The sequence below is a fragment of the Chiloscyllium punctatum genome, chromosome 2 (genome assembly GCF_047496795.1).
Source record: "Chiloscyllium punctatum isolate Juve2018m chromosome 2, sChiPun1.3, whole genome shotgun sequence".
Taxonomy (NCBI): domain Eukaryota; kingdom Metazoa; phylum Chordata; class Chondrichthyes; order Orectolobiformes; family Hemiscylliidae; genus Chiloscyllium; species Chiloscyllium punctatum.
This window is the reverse complement of record NC_092740.1, coordinates 156,401,553-156,420,414: the sequence shown is the minus strand read 5'-3', so window position 1 is coordinate 156,420,414 and position 18,862 is coordinate 156,401,553. Positions and strand designations below refer to the sequence as shown.

The following is an 18,862-nucleotide window of genomic DNA, read 5'->3' as shown; positions in this document are numbered from 1 at the left end:
GTTTAGAATAAAAAGTTCTCGCACTGATCCACATGGCATTCCACTTACATTTAATTTTAGCAATTATTGGAAATATTATTAGTTAGAGTTGTCAGTGAATGATATTTAACTGGTAACTTTTGTTTTAAAACATTTGCCACGTGTTTACTGTGATTCAACAGACCAATTGAATTGGAAGGTGAGAGTTATGGGACAACTGTTGCATTATTATAATATCTTAGGGGAACACTCGGACAACTGATTCTCCCTAATCCCTCATGCCTCTCATTTTCTTTATCCCATTCCTCTTTTGAATGCCTGATAGCAAGATCATGCTTAGGATAGCAGGTATGTGCAAAAGGCACCAGGCCATAATAAAGATGGATGGATGTACTGGTGTGTACTCATGAATCCCCTATAGACCCAGGCAGCAGAATTATATCGTCAGGACACTTTGCTGTTTCTGGCATGGCTCTAACTATAGGTGTGCTGATCAGGAGGTAGACGAGAGTTATGTACCAAGTATATAGAAGGCATCCTCAGTTGCCTAACTAGCTTCTGATTCTGTGTAACAGTTCAGTAATGCAAGGTACATATGGTGGCTGCAGAATGAAGATCATTATGGCTGTCACCGAGATATTGACCTAGAGAATTTTTGATCATAGTCACACACAAATCCCTTCAAGGAATTGCTCAATATCCAACAGTACTTCCACAAACCCTCCATCAGCAAAATGTAAACCAAAAGCAGCTTGCTTAGAAAATGGCAGTTATCCCTTTAAATAAATCCATTTGGGAGAGGGGGCTGTTGGACCAGTGTCCATTACACCACGAATGCATACTCAGCTACAAGCGAATATGAGAGGCTCTTAACTGTGCCAATGTGATCCTGCCAAATGATAGAACATAGCTTGGATTTATCTCTTCGAAGCTAAAGAGTGGCATTGGACATCACTTTGCCATGGCCTATGGCATGTTCACTCACATGATTAAATGCTTTTCAGCTCATTTCATACCTAAGTGTATTGTAGCAAGGTAATGTTTTATATTCTGTCATGGGATGAGGATGTGACGAGCTAGGCAGCATTTATTACCCATCCCTAATTGCCCAGAGGGAGTTAAGAGTTAACCACATTGCTATGAGTCTGGAGCCACATGTGGACCAGACCAGGTAAGAGTGGCAGTTTCCTTCCCTAAAGGACATTAGCGAACCAGATAGATTTTTCCAACAATTGGCAATGGGATCATGGTCATTGTTAGACTGTGTTTAATTTCAAATTTTTATTGCATTCAAATTCCACCACCTGCAGTGGCTGGATTTGAGTGCAGGTCTACAGAATATTAACCCGGATCTCTAGATTAACAGTGCAGTGATAATACCACTGGGCCATCCCTTCCTAGTTGTATGATAAATGGCAAATCAAATGGGACAGCCAAGCAAGAAGTTCTGGGCCCTGATGGGACTTTCACAGGTTACAGATTTGGGTTCTCACTAATGTGCTGCCCATTCAATTCCTTCTTCACCAACGCACTATCCTTGTCCCCTTCATTCTCCCCTTCAGCCCTATTTATGCCAATACTATACATTTGGCCATTGATTTCCATATTTTGCCCTTGAGTCCCTCACTATCTAAGCACCAGAGCCCCTCACCCCTCTGCTGATTGAGGCTAGCTGTACCTTGACATTCCTTGAACCCTGTACAAAGCTGAATTTTCCCCAATCTCAGCTTCCAAATCCCAAAGTGCTGCATCCAGCTGCTGTTGGAATGAGACTATTCCCTTCACTGCTCAATAACACCAGGCTGATCACAAGACATGGCCTTCCCTCAGCAGAGGACACTCTGGACAAAGCTTACATCACCCCTGATCCCCACCCTCCACCCCACTCCCAAAGCCTGATTGCAGCACACCCTCGCCCTTCCCCTTTACCACTCTGTGACTCTTCAAGAGAAACTTGTTTCCAGAGCAACGAAATGCTAATCCATGCAAACACCTCAATCTCAGCTGGTAAGAAGGTTGACTCACCACCTGAGGGGAGAAAATTTAATTGCTAAAGATTTTCTCATTTTGCTTCACACCCAATTAAGTTCACACACCCACCACTGTTCTAGCCTCCTCTGGGGCTGGATAATCCAGACCATAACATCCACTGACCACGACCAATACATGTTCCATATACAGAAATGGCACATCTGTGCTGTCATAATAGGAGTTGCTGGAGAAACCCTTCTGAGGAAGGATGACTGAACATCAAATCTTCTCTACTTTCTCTCTACAGATGCTGCCCAGACCTGCTGAATTTCTCCAGAAATTCCTGTTTTTGTTTCAGATCTTCAGCATCTGTAGTTCTATGTCTTATTTTACATCTGTGCTATCAGTCAGTCAGGGCATTTCAAATCAGATGAGCCAAAAGTTTTCAATTGTCAATATTTTGCTTAGGTATGAATCTGAAATCCATTTTTTTGCTTTCTTTCTTTTAAAATTTCTTTTAAAATCGTTATTTCTTTTAAAATTAAAGATTCTGCTTTGTATAATTACTTTAAATTGCACAAGCAAAGCTGTTTAAAATGCAAATTGTAGGAAGTTTTATTTTTTAAAAATTCATCAACACAAACTAAAGACAGCAACAAAGGCAACCTCACGATCCCCTAAACAACTTGCTGTCCATGAGATATGGCATGTAGCCATTCGTGTAAATTAAATAAAAACAGCACAAGCTCCCACATCAACAATGAAACAACTGATCAGGTATTATATAAACATTGCCAAAGACAATGGCAGGAATTATCCTGTTATTCTTTGAATATGGCTGGGGGAGTCTTTTATATCTACTTGAAAGAGCAGGCAGGGCCTTAATTAAACATTTCATCTGAAAGACACCTCTAATAGTACAGCATTCATTTTTTGTTAGGCTTGACTATATTAGTGGTTTAAACCTACTCAGAAGAAAGATTGACGCCAAATTAAATTTTGTTGCTGCAAACATTGCATTATGAAATCCACAGTTAATTACAAAGAAGGGGGATTAAGTTAGAATTTAAGTTATTAAATTATTAAACCTCCAAGCTAGATGTATGTGGAATTGCTATTTCACTGTTCTACTATTAATACTTGCTGTCTCTCTATTTCTTGCGACCATTAAAAGCATGTGGAGGCTTTCAGCATCTGCCTGAACATTATTAAATAATTTGGGACAGTACTCATTAGACCAGACACCAATTGATGAATGTACACACCTAGACAATAATTAAGTAAAATCTACAAATTTAGACTGGGAATTGAATCTCATCTCATCTGTCTATGTAATTAGTACAGCATTAATAGATAATATTGCACCTAATAATGAAACCCCTGGAGTGTGACACACTCTTGGTCAGTAACCAGCCTTGTCACGCAGAAAGCTTTGGGAGGAACCATACAGGAGTCCAAGTGACATATGTTACGGTGAGATTTGTAGCAGAATTGGGTGAGAACCTCATCAAGACAGTCTGATGTCAGGAGGGTCTTACTCCAACTATTATGCTTTTTGACAAGTGGTGTGATGAGTTTCTCATCAGGCAGCGGAAAGTTGCCAAACGCAGGGGATTATTACTTGTTAAACACCTTGCTAACTGCTCATCATGCCCTATTGATATTCAACTTTCTATCGTACCAAAATGGTCAAACAAACTAGACACCTAGAAACTAGAGCGGGTGCTTATCAAATTCAGCTTGTTCCATATTGAACATGGGGCACCAACATCTCGGGGAATGAACCATGGGTACCATGCCCACAGACATTGGCATATAATGTGTGCCAGCTTATAAGAATCTTTTTGGCACATTTCCAATCTACTTGTAGGACACTTCTGCACTTCAGTGCCTCACCTAAGGCTGCATCAGCAACTATCATTGTGATGCGACAGCAAGGACATTTTATATTCAGGGACACACAGCCAGCTCCTGGACTGGACCAGGCTGTATTGCTGGGTTCTCCCCTCACTGTCATAGCGTTCACTGACTCTGAACCCATGGATGTTGTCTGGCCTTAGCATTTTGCAACTTTCCACTTCAGCCAGAGATACCATATTATTTCTGTATTGCTCACAATAAAGAGTCAGAGTAAAACAACATAGAAACAGTCCCTTTGGCCCACCAGGTCTATGCTGACCAACAAACACCAAGCTACATAATTCCATTTACCTGCCCTTAATCCAGAGCCCACCATACCCTGACATTCTCAGTCTCATCCAGATGCTTGTAAAACATTGTGAGTGTACCTCAATCATTCTACCACCTTCTGGCTGAAAAGATTTTTTCTCAGATCTCCTCTCAAACATTTACTCCTCAACTTAAACTTATCTCCTACAGGAAGGAAGTGTGTTGTGGTTGTCAGTAAGTCTCAATTAATGTCCAAAGATGTGCAGGTTAGATGGAATCACCAAAGCGTCCAGGGATGTGCAGGCTAGGTAGGTTAGCCATGGGAACATGCAGGGTTACAGGAGAAGGGTAGGGAAGTGTACCTGGATGGGATGCTGTTTGGAGGGTCAGTATAGACATGATGGGCTGAATGACCTTCCACATTGTAAGGATTCTGTGACAACTCAGAGGAGACAGGCTGTGTTCAGAGAATGCCAGAACAGTAAGTTTAGGAAAAGCTTGCAAGATTAACCGAGGGGCTTGGAAATGAAAAGTCAATCGGAGACAGAATGCCTTCCATTTAAGGGTGAGGAACTGAATGTTAGACAGACCATCACTCATCTTGACTCCTTCTTCTCTATTGTGGGTACGGACTGAGAGGGTGGCAGGTATTTCAGGAGATGGAAATACATGGTACAGCTGTTATTTGTGGTGAAGCTAAGGAGGTGTCCCAAGTGAGTGATTAGGCAGTGCAGAGAGTATATGGGATTAGTATAGTTAGGTTTAAGGGGGAATAGCAGGTGAAGTAAGGTTGAGAATGATAGAGCATTAGCTTGGTGGGAGGTGGGTGCTGTAGCACAGAGAGAGTGTGAGATATCAGAGAGAAGGTGGTGGCACTGGTGGTATGGAGAAAGTTACAGATCTTCCTCCTACAGTACTGGGCTTTCCTCAAGATGGCTGAACCTGCTGTAACCCAGAGCCCACCTCAGAGCAGGCTGGACATTTGGTGGCAATGGCCTTCGTTGTTGATGCTGAGGTATGAGGAAGTCCCATGAGTACACCAGCTGGTCAAGCAGGACCTCCAGATTCCTGCCCTCAAACACGATGCCAATATCCTTACCTGCCATGTCCAGGGCTAATCCCACGAACCCACCGGGCAACTCCAGGCTGGAAGCAATGGTCTGAGTGCACGATAGCACAGATTCAAGGGATGTCGATGAATTCCAGGATATCCACTGGGTGGTGAGTTGTTCTGGGTATGCATGTGGTAAGACAGAGTCAGAATTGACAGTGGCTCATGCTATCTAGGTGGGATACTTCAATAATGCTGCAAGTTTCATAAGTTACAGCAAGAAATCCTGCCAAGCCTTGCAGCTATAATCCCTCCAGAAAAACCATTCTGTCTCCGATTGACTTTTCATTTCCAAGCCCCTAGGTTAATCTTGCAAGCTTTTCCTAAACTTACTGTTCTGGCATTCTCTGAACACAGCCCATCTCTTCTGAGTTTTCACAGAACCCTTACAATGTGGAAGCAGGCCATTCAGCCCATCGTGTCTATACTGACCCTCCAAAGAGCATCCCATCCAGATACACTTCCCTACCCTATCCCTGTAACCCTGCATGTTCCCATGGCCAACTTACCTAGCCTGCACATCCCTGGACACTTTGGGTGATTCCATCTAACCTACACATCTTTGGACATTAATTGAGACTTACTGACAACCACAACACACTTCCTTCCTGTAGGAGATAAGTTTAAGTTGAGGAGTAAATGGTTGAGAGGAGATCTGAAAGAAACCAACCGCACTGAGTCAAAAAATACATTTAGCCCAGAAATTGAAAGAATGAGATTGTGTGAAATCTGCGAAAAATGAAGGCAGAATACTCTACTTTAAGTGCAAAAGAGACAACAGGAATATTGAGTTTATTCAGTAAGATAAATATTCTCAGTGGAAAACCACTGCAGCCATCTGTTGCTCACTTTCTGCTTCAGCCAGTCGAATCAGACCATCTGAGGGCCATTTTATTTCTATTCATGCTATCAATAATGCACCATAACCAAGAATTAGTTTGTTTATGAGGGCCATCTTATATTCCCAAATTATAATGTACCAACTATTCCAGTATTAGGGACAAATTTGATATCGGTGCAGTTGGGTAGACATTGTTAGAGTGTGTGTTTACACTATTTTCTGATCTCTCCAAATTTTCGTCCAGTACACATTGTACGTTGTTTGGCCTTTCTTTTTCATTTACTGACAGCATGATACACATCGCTGGCTGGGCCAGCATTTATTGCCCATCCCTAATTGCCCAGAGGGGAGTTGAGAGTCAACCCGATTGCTGTGGGTCTGGAGTCACATGTCAGCCAGACCAGGTAAGGAAGGCCGATTTCCTTCCCTAAAGGACATTAGTGAATGCAATGAGTTTTTCTGACATTTCACAACACTCAGGTTCATTGTTAATTCCAAGTTTTTATTAGAGTCATAGAGTCACAGAGATGTACAGCATGGAAACAGACCCTTTGGTCCATGCCAACCAGATATCCCAATCCAATCTAGTTCCACCTGGTAGCACCCGGCCTATATCCCTCCAAACCCTTCCTAATCATATACCCATCCGAATGCCATACATCCCAACAACCTTGGAATGAACATCTTGTATATTAGTTTCATGTTTGTTGTCTCTAACTTTCATATGGTCCTGTGAATGCTGCTGCATGGCTGAATGTAAAATGATCCAACGGCCATTAGCTCACCTGTGATTCTTAGGTGCCCTTTTTGTCAAAGCTTAATAATAAGAAGAAATGGCTGGGACATAACTGTTTGCAAATTTAAGAGCTTATTCACCTTTATTCTGCTGTCGGTGCTTGTCAACGTTTGGATGTGAGCATAAGAGGTTACTGAATTCAATTTCTACTATCTGCTATAGTGGCTCTGGAACCTGGGTCCCCAGAACATTGTCTGGGTCTCTGGAGTAATAGGCCAGCCAAAATACCCCTAGACCATCACCTCCCTCCTACAGGTCATCATAGACCTGCATTGTTTCATCCAATATCTCTGTCTTGAGTTGACTGACTTGCCTAAGCCCCTTTTGAGATGAGGGAACACTCACCACTACTCCAGGCTGCCCTGCAATCAGTTGGAAATGAGCAGTTAGTGATGTGAGAGTGAACCCTACGGAAATCTCATTTATTGTAACATATCTTGAAAAGTACCAGACAGTAAATACATCAACTTCTCTCCAAAAATTCTTCTCTTCCTGAAAGCAGACTTAAAATCACAATCCACAGTGCTCCACAGTAGATATTTCTTGAATCTTCACTTGACGATATTGTGCAGTACTCACATACCTCCAGGCTCTGGTTACCTGTGCTTTGTGGCTTTGCACATGTTTTAGATAGCCTGACATTTTTGGAACATGGCAATGGAGAGATTTGGAATACCTGAGTTGAGATGTGACAAAGGCATGCGCAGTGACCTTAGCTGCAGATGGACTGAGGCAGGGCCAGCGATAGGTGATGATGTCAATCCAGAAGTACCAGTCTGTGATAAGGAGGATACCAAGCTCAAATCCCAGGCCAGGATCAGACAGGTTGTTAACAGTCAGCTTCTACTCGAGACCATGCTAATGGAATAAGAGGTAAGGGCTGTAGCCTCCTCTTCTCCCCAGGTGTTAAATAAGTTGGATCACCCACTGAGAGCCCAGTGGGGTGGGGATTATGTTCCTTCAGGAAGAGTTTCAGTCTTGTGTAAAGTGATAGGGATTTGTCCTGCAATGAGCATGAAATTTGACAAAGTAGAAGTGAGTCTCATTGATACAAGAGTGAAGGTTTCAACTGTTCCTCACCGGTTTTTCCATAAGTAACTGTCACAGATTGCAAGCTCATTGATGTCCCTTCTCTCATCCAGGTCCCCATTGTTCAGGGGTTGAACATCCTCTATCATAGCTATATTGTGTTCTCACTATCCGAGAGGCCATTTTCGGGTGACCATCCTCCAAGGTGGACTTTGGGATATACAACAATGCAGAGTGGCTGAGCAGAGGCTGATAGCCAAGTTCTGTACCCATGAGGATGACCTCACCGGGACCTTGGGTTCATGTTACACTACAGGTGAGTCCACTACACACACACTCCCCCACATGCTTGCGCACACACATACACATACTCTCTCCCTCTCTCCTCCACATGTATGCATGCACACACACACACACACACACACACACACACACACACACACACACTCTCTCTCTCTCACTCACTCACTCTCCCCCTCATATGCATGCATACAGACATATAAGCCTATGGGGTGAATTTGCATTTGCATAATTGTATTTGCAGATAAATTCTATTTTGTTCAAAAAGCACACAATCTGTAGGCAGTCAATATCTTTTATAATCCATATGACATTTTATAAATTCCTACTTTGGAAATAGAACCAGTCTGACTCAAGATTGGGATACAAACAGACTCTAACCTCAGGAGAAAGTGAGGACTGCAGATGCTGAAGATCAGAGTCGAGAACGTGGTGCTCTTTCTGACGAAGGGCTTATTCCCAAAACGTCGATTCTCCTGCTCCTTGGATGCTGCCTGAGACTCTAACCTCACACCTTTAATGCATGTCTGAGCTGAGATGTCACTTTTTTAATAAAACCCTAAGTTACCTTGGGAATGTGACTTGAAAAAAGTTCTACGATTTATATATTAATGAATCTAAACCCGCAACCCATTCTGAACGATGAAAGACTTAACAGCAATCTAGGATTGTTCAATATAATCGTATCAGTATATGACACTATGATCTTTTGCTATAAATTCTGTGTCCTATGATCCTACTCCACTAGCTACCTGACGAAGGAGCAGCACTCCGAAAGCTTGTACTTCCAAATAAACCTGTTATACTATAACCTGGTGTTGTGTGATTTTTAACTTTGTCTCCGCCATCTAACTCCTCATCATATAATCTGATAGTTTGTGACCCAGTTACTCAGATATACCTTTTATAGCCTGGGGTGTCTGATAGTTTGTGACCCAGTTACTCAGATATACCTTTTATAGCCTGGGGTGTCTGATAGTTTGTGACCCAGTTACTCAGATATACCTTTTATAGCCTGGGGTGTCTGATAGTTTGTGACCCAGTTACTCAGATATATCTTTTATAGCCTGGGGTGTCTGATAGTTTGTGACCCAATCAATCCTCCAGTTGAAGCAAGGAAATTGAGAACAGCTTTGGTGTTGGTGTCGGACATATTAAGAGATATTCGGGTGTTCTCAAAAAGCTTGGATGGTGACTGTTGTAAGCAGCACATTGGCAGGGGACACGAGTCTTTGGCCTTACTTTGTGTGCTCAAGATATATTACTCTGTACGGAACACTACAACTGTTCAAGTAGTAGGAAACTGGGCTGTTCTTTTACCTGCCCATACCATCACTGTTCTTGAAAGCTCATGCCAGATGTCTCTAACTGCTCAACATCAGACTTTGCTACAATGTCACACGTCACATGTAGTGAATATCCCACTTGGGTGTAACTCTGGGAGATGTCCTCCTCACAGTAGGAGAAAAAGTAGGGCACCATTCAATCATCAATTTCAACAACAAAGATGTCTACCTCCAACCAAAAATGCCCATAGGTTGCCTTAACTCTGCTAGTATGATTGAAAATGGACAACTGGAGGAAACATCTCATACCTCATTTCCAAGTTGAACATTGGTGAGTTAGAAGAGACCCATGGAAGACAGCTTACTTACACTCCCACCAAGTACAAGATTAAAAATCACGCAACACCAGGTTATAGTCCAACAGGTTTAATTGGAAGCACTAGCTTTCAGAGCGTTGCTCCTTCATCAGGTGGCATCACAACTCCCTGATGAAGGAGCGGCTCTCCGAAAGCTCGTGCTTCCAATTAAACCTGTTGGACTATAACCTGGTGTTGTGTCATTTTTAACTTTGAACACCCCAGTCCAATACCGTCATCTCCAAATCACAAGTACAAGATGATTTTCAGTAAAAATGTTGGCAACATTATTCTAGAGCTGAGTCCACAAAAAGATCAGCCATGACCTCATTGAATGACAGAGGAGGCTCAATGGGTCAGATGGACTATTCTTGCTCTTAGTTCTTATATTCTTATGTAACATTGGGCATTGTGTTCTGGTAAACCAATGGACTCTGACTAAAGATGGCCATAAAATAAAGATTCCTTACCGTTGGACAGGGAGGAGGTCTGGGACTACCTGCAGAAGGCTTTGAGTGAGATGCTGTCTGAGAGTCATCAAGTCTAAATGTTTCACCCATGATCTTCTTGTGAAAGAAAGATGAAAAACTGTGGATCTGTGTCAGTTATCAGGAACTAAATGCAAAGACTTCAAAGGACGCTTACCAGGGTACAGGGCTGATGAGAAGGTAAAGCAGATAGTAGAAGCAAAGGTTTCCTCATCCCAATATAATGCACAGACTTTATTCCATGTATATCCTGGAAATAATTCCTTGTTTATTCTTAATTTCTCTTCCACGTTATTTGAAACTTTGTCTTTATACAGTATTTGGGATGTAGTGTGATGTAAAACATTTACTGCTTTATTTTGTTGTATACTTGCTAAAAATTTCACCAGATCTGACTTCTCTTCAGATAATGCAAAAGGTGTGTTACCTGTAGTCAAGAAATGATGTAACTTGGGTGTAGGAAGGCAATGTTTAAATGTACAGACAATGAAAATCTTGGAAATGTAGTAAATAATAAGGAACATAATAGCAGAATTCAGGACAACATAGACAGACTGTTTGTAGGGGGAGACATATGATAAATGCAAAGCTGTACAAATAAATGGGAGGTGAAACATTTTAGTTTGTGTTGCAGACGTTTCGTCCCCTGTCTAGGTGACAAGCCAAACAGAGAACAGCCAGAGAATTCCTAGAGGCATGGCACTCATCCACAGATTCAATCAATAAGCACATCGACCTGGACCCAATATACGGACCACTGCAGCGGACAGCTGGAACTGACAACCGGAAGCGGCAGATTCAAACCACTATAAATGCCGGAGGAAACATCACAGAAGCGCTTCACAGGAGGCTCCCAAGCACTGAGGATGTCACCTAGACAGGGGATGAAACATCTGCAACACAAATTCCCAGCTCGGCGAACAAAACCACAACAACGAGCACCCGAGCTACAAATCCTCTCACAAACTTTGAACTCCAAAGTCTCTCTGTGCTTCAGATTTTCAAAGCCTTTCCCTGCTTAGAAATTAGTCTGTGCCTCTATTCTTCCTACCTACAGACTGTCCCACATTATATTCCATTTTTGGGCATGCTCCTAGCCTTTCCAATTTTTTCTGCAGTCTCCCCCTTTCCTCCACATATCCTGTCCCTCCACCTATATTAATGGAACAGTTGAGTTTTACAATTTGACAGTTTCCAACTGTCACAAAGGGATTTAACCTCTCATCCTCGGATTTGCCGTGTGGTAATATAATGACTGCACTATGTGTCTTGTCGACTGTGTAGGGATTTTCTAATCAACATGTTCATGGACATAATATGCCTGTGGAGCAGGTGAGACTTGAACCTGGGACTCCTGGTTCAGAGATAGACACTATTACTCAGCTACAAGAGCCCTTTGACAGGATGTAGGTTTGGACAAATGATCACAACTTCAATCTGTATTGAATGTTAAACATATTCCAGCCTCCAAGCATATTTAACCTGATTGATGTTTCTGATGAAATACAAGAGATTTCTTTCCTTAACTAATCCTGCTGGTTTTAAAGGGCAGATGTTTGAGGTTCACAATCTCCAAACAACTTTGAAATCCCGATGTTACTATATAAAAATACTTTAACTATTTAAGAAAATATACAATCAAGGTAAACCAGACTACATATTTTTAGGTGTACATTATAAGCAGATCACCAGATATAAAAGCTAGCATGTGACCACTCCTGGAGGATTACACACAATTGCCGTCTCCATATCTAAGGAAAGGTATACTTGCACTGAAAACAACACAATGATAGTTCACTGGATGAAACAGTTTTCCTTTAATAAGTGGTTCCAGAAATTAGATCTTTTATTCTCTGGAATTTAGAAAAATGAAATTCACTTAAATATATAAGATTCTTAAAGAACCTAATGGACACTAAGATGTTGTTTGGCCTGGCTGGAGAATCTACAACTTAAAAGCATATTCTGAGAATAAGGGGTCCATCATTTAGAACTGACACAAGGAGATTTTTTTTTCATTTGGAAGGTTATGAATATTTGGAACTGTTTACCCTGGTACATTGTGGATGTTGTATTGTTGCATATATTTAGGCTGTGATAGAGATTTTAGATCTGCCAGTGAATCAATGGATGTGGGGGGAGGATAGTCAAGTGTAATTGAGGCAGAATATCATCCATATTGAATAGAGAGTAAGCTCAAGAGGCTACAGACTCTCCTCATGCTCCCATTTCTTATATACATTTGGATATATAAATGAAATATTAAACACACAAAATTTATGTAATTATGCCAGAAATGTCAGCAAAATCTAAAAGATCAAAATGCCATTGCAATGATTACACCAAATTATATATGCGACGGCACAGTAAACTGAATCAATGATCAACTCTTACTTTGATGACTCCACATTAATATTAACTCTATATGTTCCTTTTTGTTGTAAGGAGTATCTTAGGTGCTAACTTTTCAGATATTGTGGATACATTAAGCAACTGAAAAACTTGAGAATGAATGGATCAAAAAAAAAGTAAACTGCTTAATGTGCCCACCCATTCCATAGATGATTTGCCATGAACATTGTGATTAGTATTTATCCTATTGTGGACAATCTGTTCTGTTTGAATGAAAAGACAGACCATTTCCTGGCCAGAGGTCTGTCCCAATGAGCACTGTTCCTCTCTGTGGTGTTCTGCTTGGGGAATCAGACTTGTGTAAGTAAGTCTCCATTATAATCATTTATATCACCTATGTTGTTTTTCCATCTTGTAATATTTATTATGCATTATGCATAGCTTGGTCTTAAGCAATCAAAGACAGGAAAATCATCTTTTGTTCTATCAACTATTTTTAACTTGAATAGCTAGAACTGTGAAACCTACATAGCATTTGAAATTTCTCAAAACCTAAAGCAAATTTGTGCACAATTTGAGAGTTTAATCATTTTGGTTGTCCTGATGTGTATTTACTAATTAACAGAAAAACAGTAGCAAGCTTTTATCATCCAACAGTTAACAGAAACCAAATAGAGTTTGTCCATTTGTATAAGTGACATTTACCATATGAAGATCAGTTTTCCCATAAACTAAAACTGGAAAGCTCCTGGTCCCAACAATAAAAACTTCATCCAATGGAATTGCTGGTGCGGGATATGCATGTCCCTGATTGGAGCAGGGAGAAAGGCACACCCACTGGTTTCTACTGGAATGAGAGAATCTCCCACCTCACAAGATCAGCTGAGTGTCCTGCCTTTGTCAGCTACCTAATAACCAACTGGGAACCATCCTTCTCTGGGTGTGAGGTGGTGAAGGTGCTGAAGCAGCCTCTATATAGATTCATTGTGACTCCCTGACAACACGGTCATGAGGAAAATTCTAAACTAGTTCAGTCCTGAGTATTGGGCTTGGTGGAAGTGGGGACTGCAGACGCTGGAGATTAGAGTCAAGATCAGCGTGGTGCTGGAAAAGCACAGCAAGGCAGACAGCATCCAAGGAGCAGGAAAATCGACATTTTGGGCCAGAGCTCTTCTTCAGGAATGAGGCTGGGAGCTTCTGGGGTGGAGAGATAAATGGGAGGGGGGGCGGGGCTGGGGAGAAGGTAGCTAAGAGTACAATAGGTGGGTGGAGATGCAAATGAAGGTGATAGGTTGCAGAGGAGGGTGGAGTGGATAGGTGGGAAGGAGGATTGGCAGGTGGGACAGGTCATGAGGATGGTGCTGAGCTGGCAGGTTGGAACTGGGGTAAGGGAGAATGAGGAAACTGTTGAAGTCCACATTGATGCCCTGGGGTTGAAGTGTTCCGAGGCAGAAGATGAGGCGTTCTTCCTCGAGGCGTCAGGCAGTGAGGGAGCAGTGGTGGAGGAGGCCCAGGACCTGCATGTCCTCGGCAGAGTGAGAGGGGGAGTTGAAATGTTGGGCCACAGGGCAGTGTGGTTGATTGGTGCGAGTGTCCTGGAGATGTTTATCCAGCCCATCTACAAACACATTGAACCTGTCCACCAGAATAGTATTCTTCCCATTTGGCTCGAGATAATGGAAAATCGGATATTTGAGTTTACCAGGTGTTTGTGACTTGGCCGATGGTGTAGCTCTCCTTTGATGGACTGAATACCATCAATATCACTTGATAAGGTACCTAGATTATGGTTCTGTCAGCCTGAAGGTAACTGCCCATATTGAGCTAAGGTAATGAGTGCCTAATTCTCAACATGATTTGGAAATACTCCATAAATGATGTTGGGTTTTCGTCAATGTCAGATGCAGTCTCACTAACAAGGGTCAAAAATAGTTGACCTATGAAGGATTGAAATACAAGATTTGAAGGTCAGAATTAGGACACAGAATTGTATGCACGATCGAGGTTAACCTTTATTTTGTAATTATTGATTCTTAGAAAGATACAGAGCTGCCGCATTGACATAGCATCGCCCACTCTCCAATCACAGCAGATCCCACTGATACCGGTATCACAAGCTTGTGTCAAATTCAAGACCAGCATCACTAACGTGAACCAAGCCCAGCATCCCTTCTGAAAGCGGCCACTGAATAGCATTAAATTGTGCTGCTAAAGTTTTAGTGCAACCCTCCCATGCAAATGCTTACCCATAATAAAATCAAAGAGCGACAGGTGCTGGCGATCTGAAACCGAGTTTGAAAACACTGGAGAAACTCGGCAGGTCTGGCAGCATCTCGGGAGAGAGACACCGCTAACTTTCCCAGTCCTTTTTTTGTTTCAAATGTTTATCCATAACAGCTAAGTAGTCTTTTGTAAGGAGGTCACAGAGTGTAATTCCTGCGTTTATATTACATCTGTTCGTTATGCGGCTGTAATCTCCCGTTCTGTTTTACCAACCGGCTTTTGAAAGATAGGAGAATGGGAATGCAACCTTCTTTTTTTTTAATCTATCGAACCTGAACAGTCTGGGGGTTTATCAGATAATCATGGCCATGGGGGTTTGGGGGAATTTCCCGAGGCATTCTGCCTATTGAGATTCAGGCTAACACATAATCAAACTGGCCTTTCTCCAAACCATCCAGCCCATCAGCCCAGGTGGACGTGGGCATGCTCCTGTAGGGATCCAACAGGATCCTGAAACACCTCACGATGAGGATTCCCAAGAAGATAAAGAGGAAGATAACAAAGGCGAAAGTGGTTTTCTGTTCCAGAGTCATTCCCTCATGGAGTGCACCCCCGGTCGGTTGGAAACTGGAAGTTAATGATTCACTGTCCATTTCTCCAGGAGATGTGAAGTGACCAACCCCAGAACGTTCTCTTCTCATGATCAATTCCTCAAGTCCATGCTGGCACCAAGCCCCTGAACTACAGAAAATAATTCGTTAATGTTGAGCAAGTTAAACATAATTGAGTTAGTTACCTCAGAGCGGGCGCTGTCTGCAAAGCCCCATCCGCGGCACGAACATCCTTCCCGGGACAGAAGGGCGCGCTTTCCCAGCTCCGCCAATCTATGACTCTATGATCACTTCATAACCGGGTTGTAGTGTTTGCCAACAAGCAGCAACCTGTCAGAATTAGATCCTTCTTTCCATTCAGCTGGCCAAAAATGTGATACATTGCATCTATTTTTAAAAAAAGCTATGGTCATATTCGCAGCAGTGTTTGAGATCTAACCCAATGACTGATGAGCATATAAAATATACCAGGAACCTGGTCTTCTTCAGGATGCATGTACGATGCATCGAGATAAAGTGCTGTCAGTACTTCGCAAAACCATGTCTAGCTCTACATCTTACCCACACGCCGGGGTGCTGTCTCCCACTGTGCAGTTCCCCTCAGTCTCCTGTTGCTCTCTCTCTCTCTCCCCTCTGACAGCACCGCCAAGTCTGCTTCAGGATGACTAGAGGCTCCTCTCCACCTAAATACCCGCCAGTGTCATTGTCATTTCGATTGGAGACGTCATTCATTCATTGATCCTTCTTAATCTGAAGAGATTTGAGGTGATGCCAGACTGCGCCGTTTGAAGGGATCTGCCGTGCCGCTGAAACAGCTCGACTCTCGGTCAGCTCAGTGCAACATTACTCCCTCCCTTGTTAACCATCTCAATCTGTCTGAGCACCAAGAAAACAAAATCATACGGGGATCCACAAACCACGCATCTAGGATTTACGGTGTGCACTCTCTCCAGTCTCTGTCTTGTTGTAGATTCTGTCCCAGAAATGTTCATTTAGGAATTATATCCATTAAAGTAAAATCAGTTCCAAGGGCAGAGCGCCATTTCCAATTACATATTCTGCCCTTACTTCCTGGGGTTAGTAAGCTCGAAAGGCGTGTTGATAAATGTCTGTCTCATGGAGCAGGCTTGGCGTCTGATTGTGAAGGATCACTGAATATTTAACAACATATGTTCACTCAGCTTAGATATTGCGAGATGACATAAATCATTAAAGTGAGTTGAAGCATCGGCGTTCAGCAGCAATCCTGGATTTCCTCCTAAATATACTGCCAACACTTTCTGTAAGTCTCCATGAAATCTTTGTGTGCTAAATATTCCCAGGAAGACTCGCCGATGTCTTGAATCCATAAACTATTAAGGAGCAGACGAAAGTAAACGAGTTGGATTAGGTGGTGTCGGTGGAAACTGCTATGTGCAACAATACATCCTTAACATGCAAAACCGAACAGATGCGGTTCGTTCTCGTTAGCGAGACACTTATGTGTTTCAGATCCACCTGCCCCAATCACGATTACTACCCAGTACAGATTGAGGGACAGGATGGATATGTCTAATCCCGGTTTACACACAAAATCAATCCAACTTCATCCATTATTACAAGGGAATCTATTCTTCAACAGATTGCAGGTATTCTGGATAGTACGACACCTCACGTACATTTGTAAATATTACCTCCATGCATTGGAGAGAAACGCGATGTTTTATCCCGCCTCAGCGCACAACTCCAATAAATTGCACCATTTTTAATTTAAAAAACGCAACAGTCACCTCGCCCTCGGTTACAAATCACTGTAGGTTTCTATTGAGAGGTGGAGTGAACACGGGTGCGAACAGGAAACCCCCTTTTCTGGTCGATATTTGCAGTGAGAATCTCGCTGAGGCACGGCTGTGTGCTCTTCAGGCGATTTCTGAACAGTAACCACAGGCAGTAAAGGAACAACTTGGAATAACCCTTTCAGTTAAAGGTGCCGAATCAAGAATGTCAAAAATAATTAGTCTTTCAAATCCAGTGACATTCCCCCCTGCCACTGATGTCAAACTGAAGTTATAACTGGGTGCTTAATCTAGGTTAGAAATTCGGCACAACATCGTGGGCCGAAGGGCCTGTTCTGTGCTGTATTGTTCTATGTTCTATGTTCTATAACCTCTGTGCAACACCATTGGATCTTTTTTTGGTGATTTCTAACCATTTGACTGCGGGCTGCCATTTAAACCATTTTCAAAGACACTCCATAGGTATTGGAACCTCCCTTTCAGAGAGTGCTAGGTGAGATCTGAACTTGTAAGGTAGGTCTGATGAAGAGTCATCTAGACTCGGAACATTAGCTTGGTCTCTCTCCGTGGATGCTGCCTGACCCACTGGGATCTCCAGCCTTGGTTTGTTTTCAGGTACAAAACCACGTCAACACGTGAGCCCCAAACACACTTTGTCCTGATTTCACTCCTTACCTACACAAACAGGGCTGCCAGGTTGTTGGTTGACAGAATTAAATCCGGGTAGTTCAAACTGTGGTTACCTTCTAAAATCTTCAGCAACAATTTCCATTAAATGCCTTTCACTTAGTGGTGTTAGGGAATAGGACAAGTGAGGCAAATTTTTAAGGCGTAGCTTGAAAGAGGAGAGAAATGTTCCAAAACATTTAAGGAAGGAATTCCAGAGCTCAGCTCGGGGACAATGGAAGGTGCAAGGACTAAGGAGAGGAGCCATGGGCTTGGGCCAGAGATGGCCCACCTCAGAGTGTGATGATTATGGAGGTAGCTGTATGATGGACATGGATATTTGTTGGGGTGCCCAGAAACTGCCACGGTGGGGATTCCCTCTGCCCCTAGTCCTGGGCACAGCCTGCCTTTGGGCCAATGTGACTGGCATTGGGTTCAATTCGATCCATCCCATCATCTCATTATGAATCTGCTCACCCTCCCCCACCGCCCCCAAAAAAGTTGTTGAAATCTGGAGCAAACCCAATGAGTTGGAGAATCTCTAATTCAAACTCCAACTTTGAGCGGAAGAGATTTGAGACAGAGACTTCTACTACATATACAACTTCTGCTCAGGACAGTCTCACTGTTCACAAACTCCAACATACTGTCCTCCAAATATGCACCCTCCAAATATTCACCCTATATCTGAATGCAAATGATTTATAATATTTGTATCTGTTATTTCCTAATCTATCTACTTTTAAGATTTGTTCCCGAGTGGATTAAAAACAAACTCATCAGTTACTCAGCAATCAACTCCTTTCCTTCTGCAAGTGTCATTCTTGGTGTTCTTGAACCTTGTTTCTGGGTGCTTGTGTTCAATACCTTTTGACTGCTCTCAGGGTACCACAATTTATAATTCTCCTG

At 42.5% G+C, this 18,862-nt stretch overlaps 1 protein-coding gene across 2 annotated transcripts; it reads right to left on the bottom strand.

Annotated features, from left to right (window-relative positions):
- Positions 1-14,677: 14,677 nt before the first annotated feature.
- Positions 14,678-17,408, bottom strand: ctxn3 (cortexin 3). 2 transcript variants are annotated; one of them, XM_072591004.1, is made up of 3 exons: positions 17,282-17,408; positions 16,074-16,864; positions 14,678-15,642 (listed from the first exon to the last, which is right to left on the bottom strand). In XM_072591004.1, exon 3 carries the CDS (start codon positions 15,600-15,602, stop codon positions 15,315-15,317), a length of 288 nt encoding a protein of 95 aa, XP_072447105.1. In that variant the 5' UTR covers positions 15,603-15,642; positions 16,074-16,864; positions 17,282-17,408; the 3' UTR covers positions 14,678-15,314. The 2 variants fall into 2 exon arrangements, with proteins under 2 accessions (XP_072447105.1, XP_072447096.1); XM_072590995.1 differs by having other exon boundaries at positions 16,074-17,408.
- Between the last annotated feature and the right edge of the window lie 1,454 nt (positions 17,409-18,862).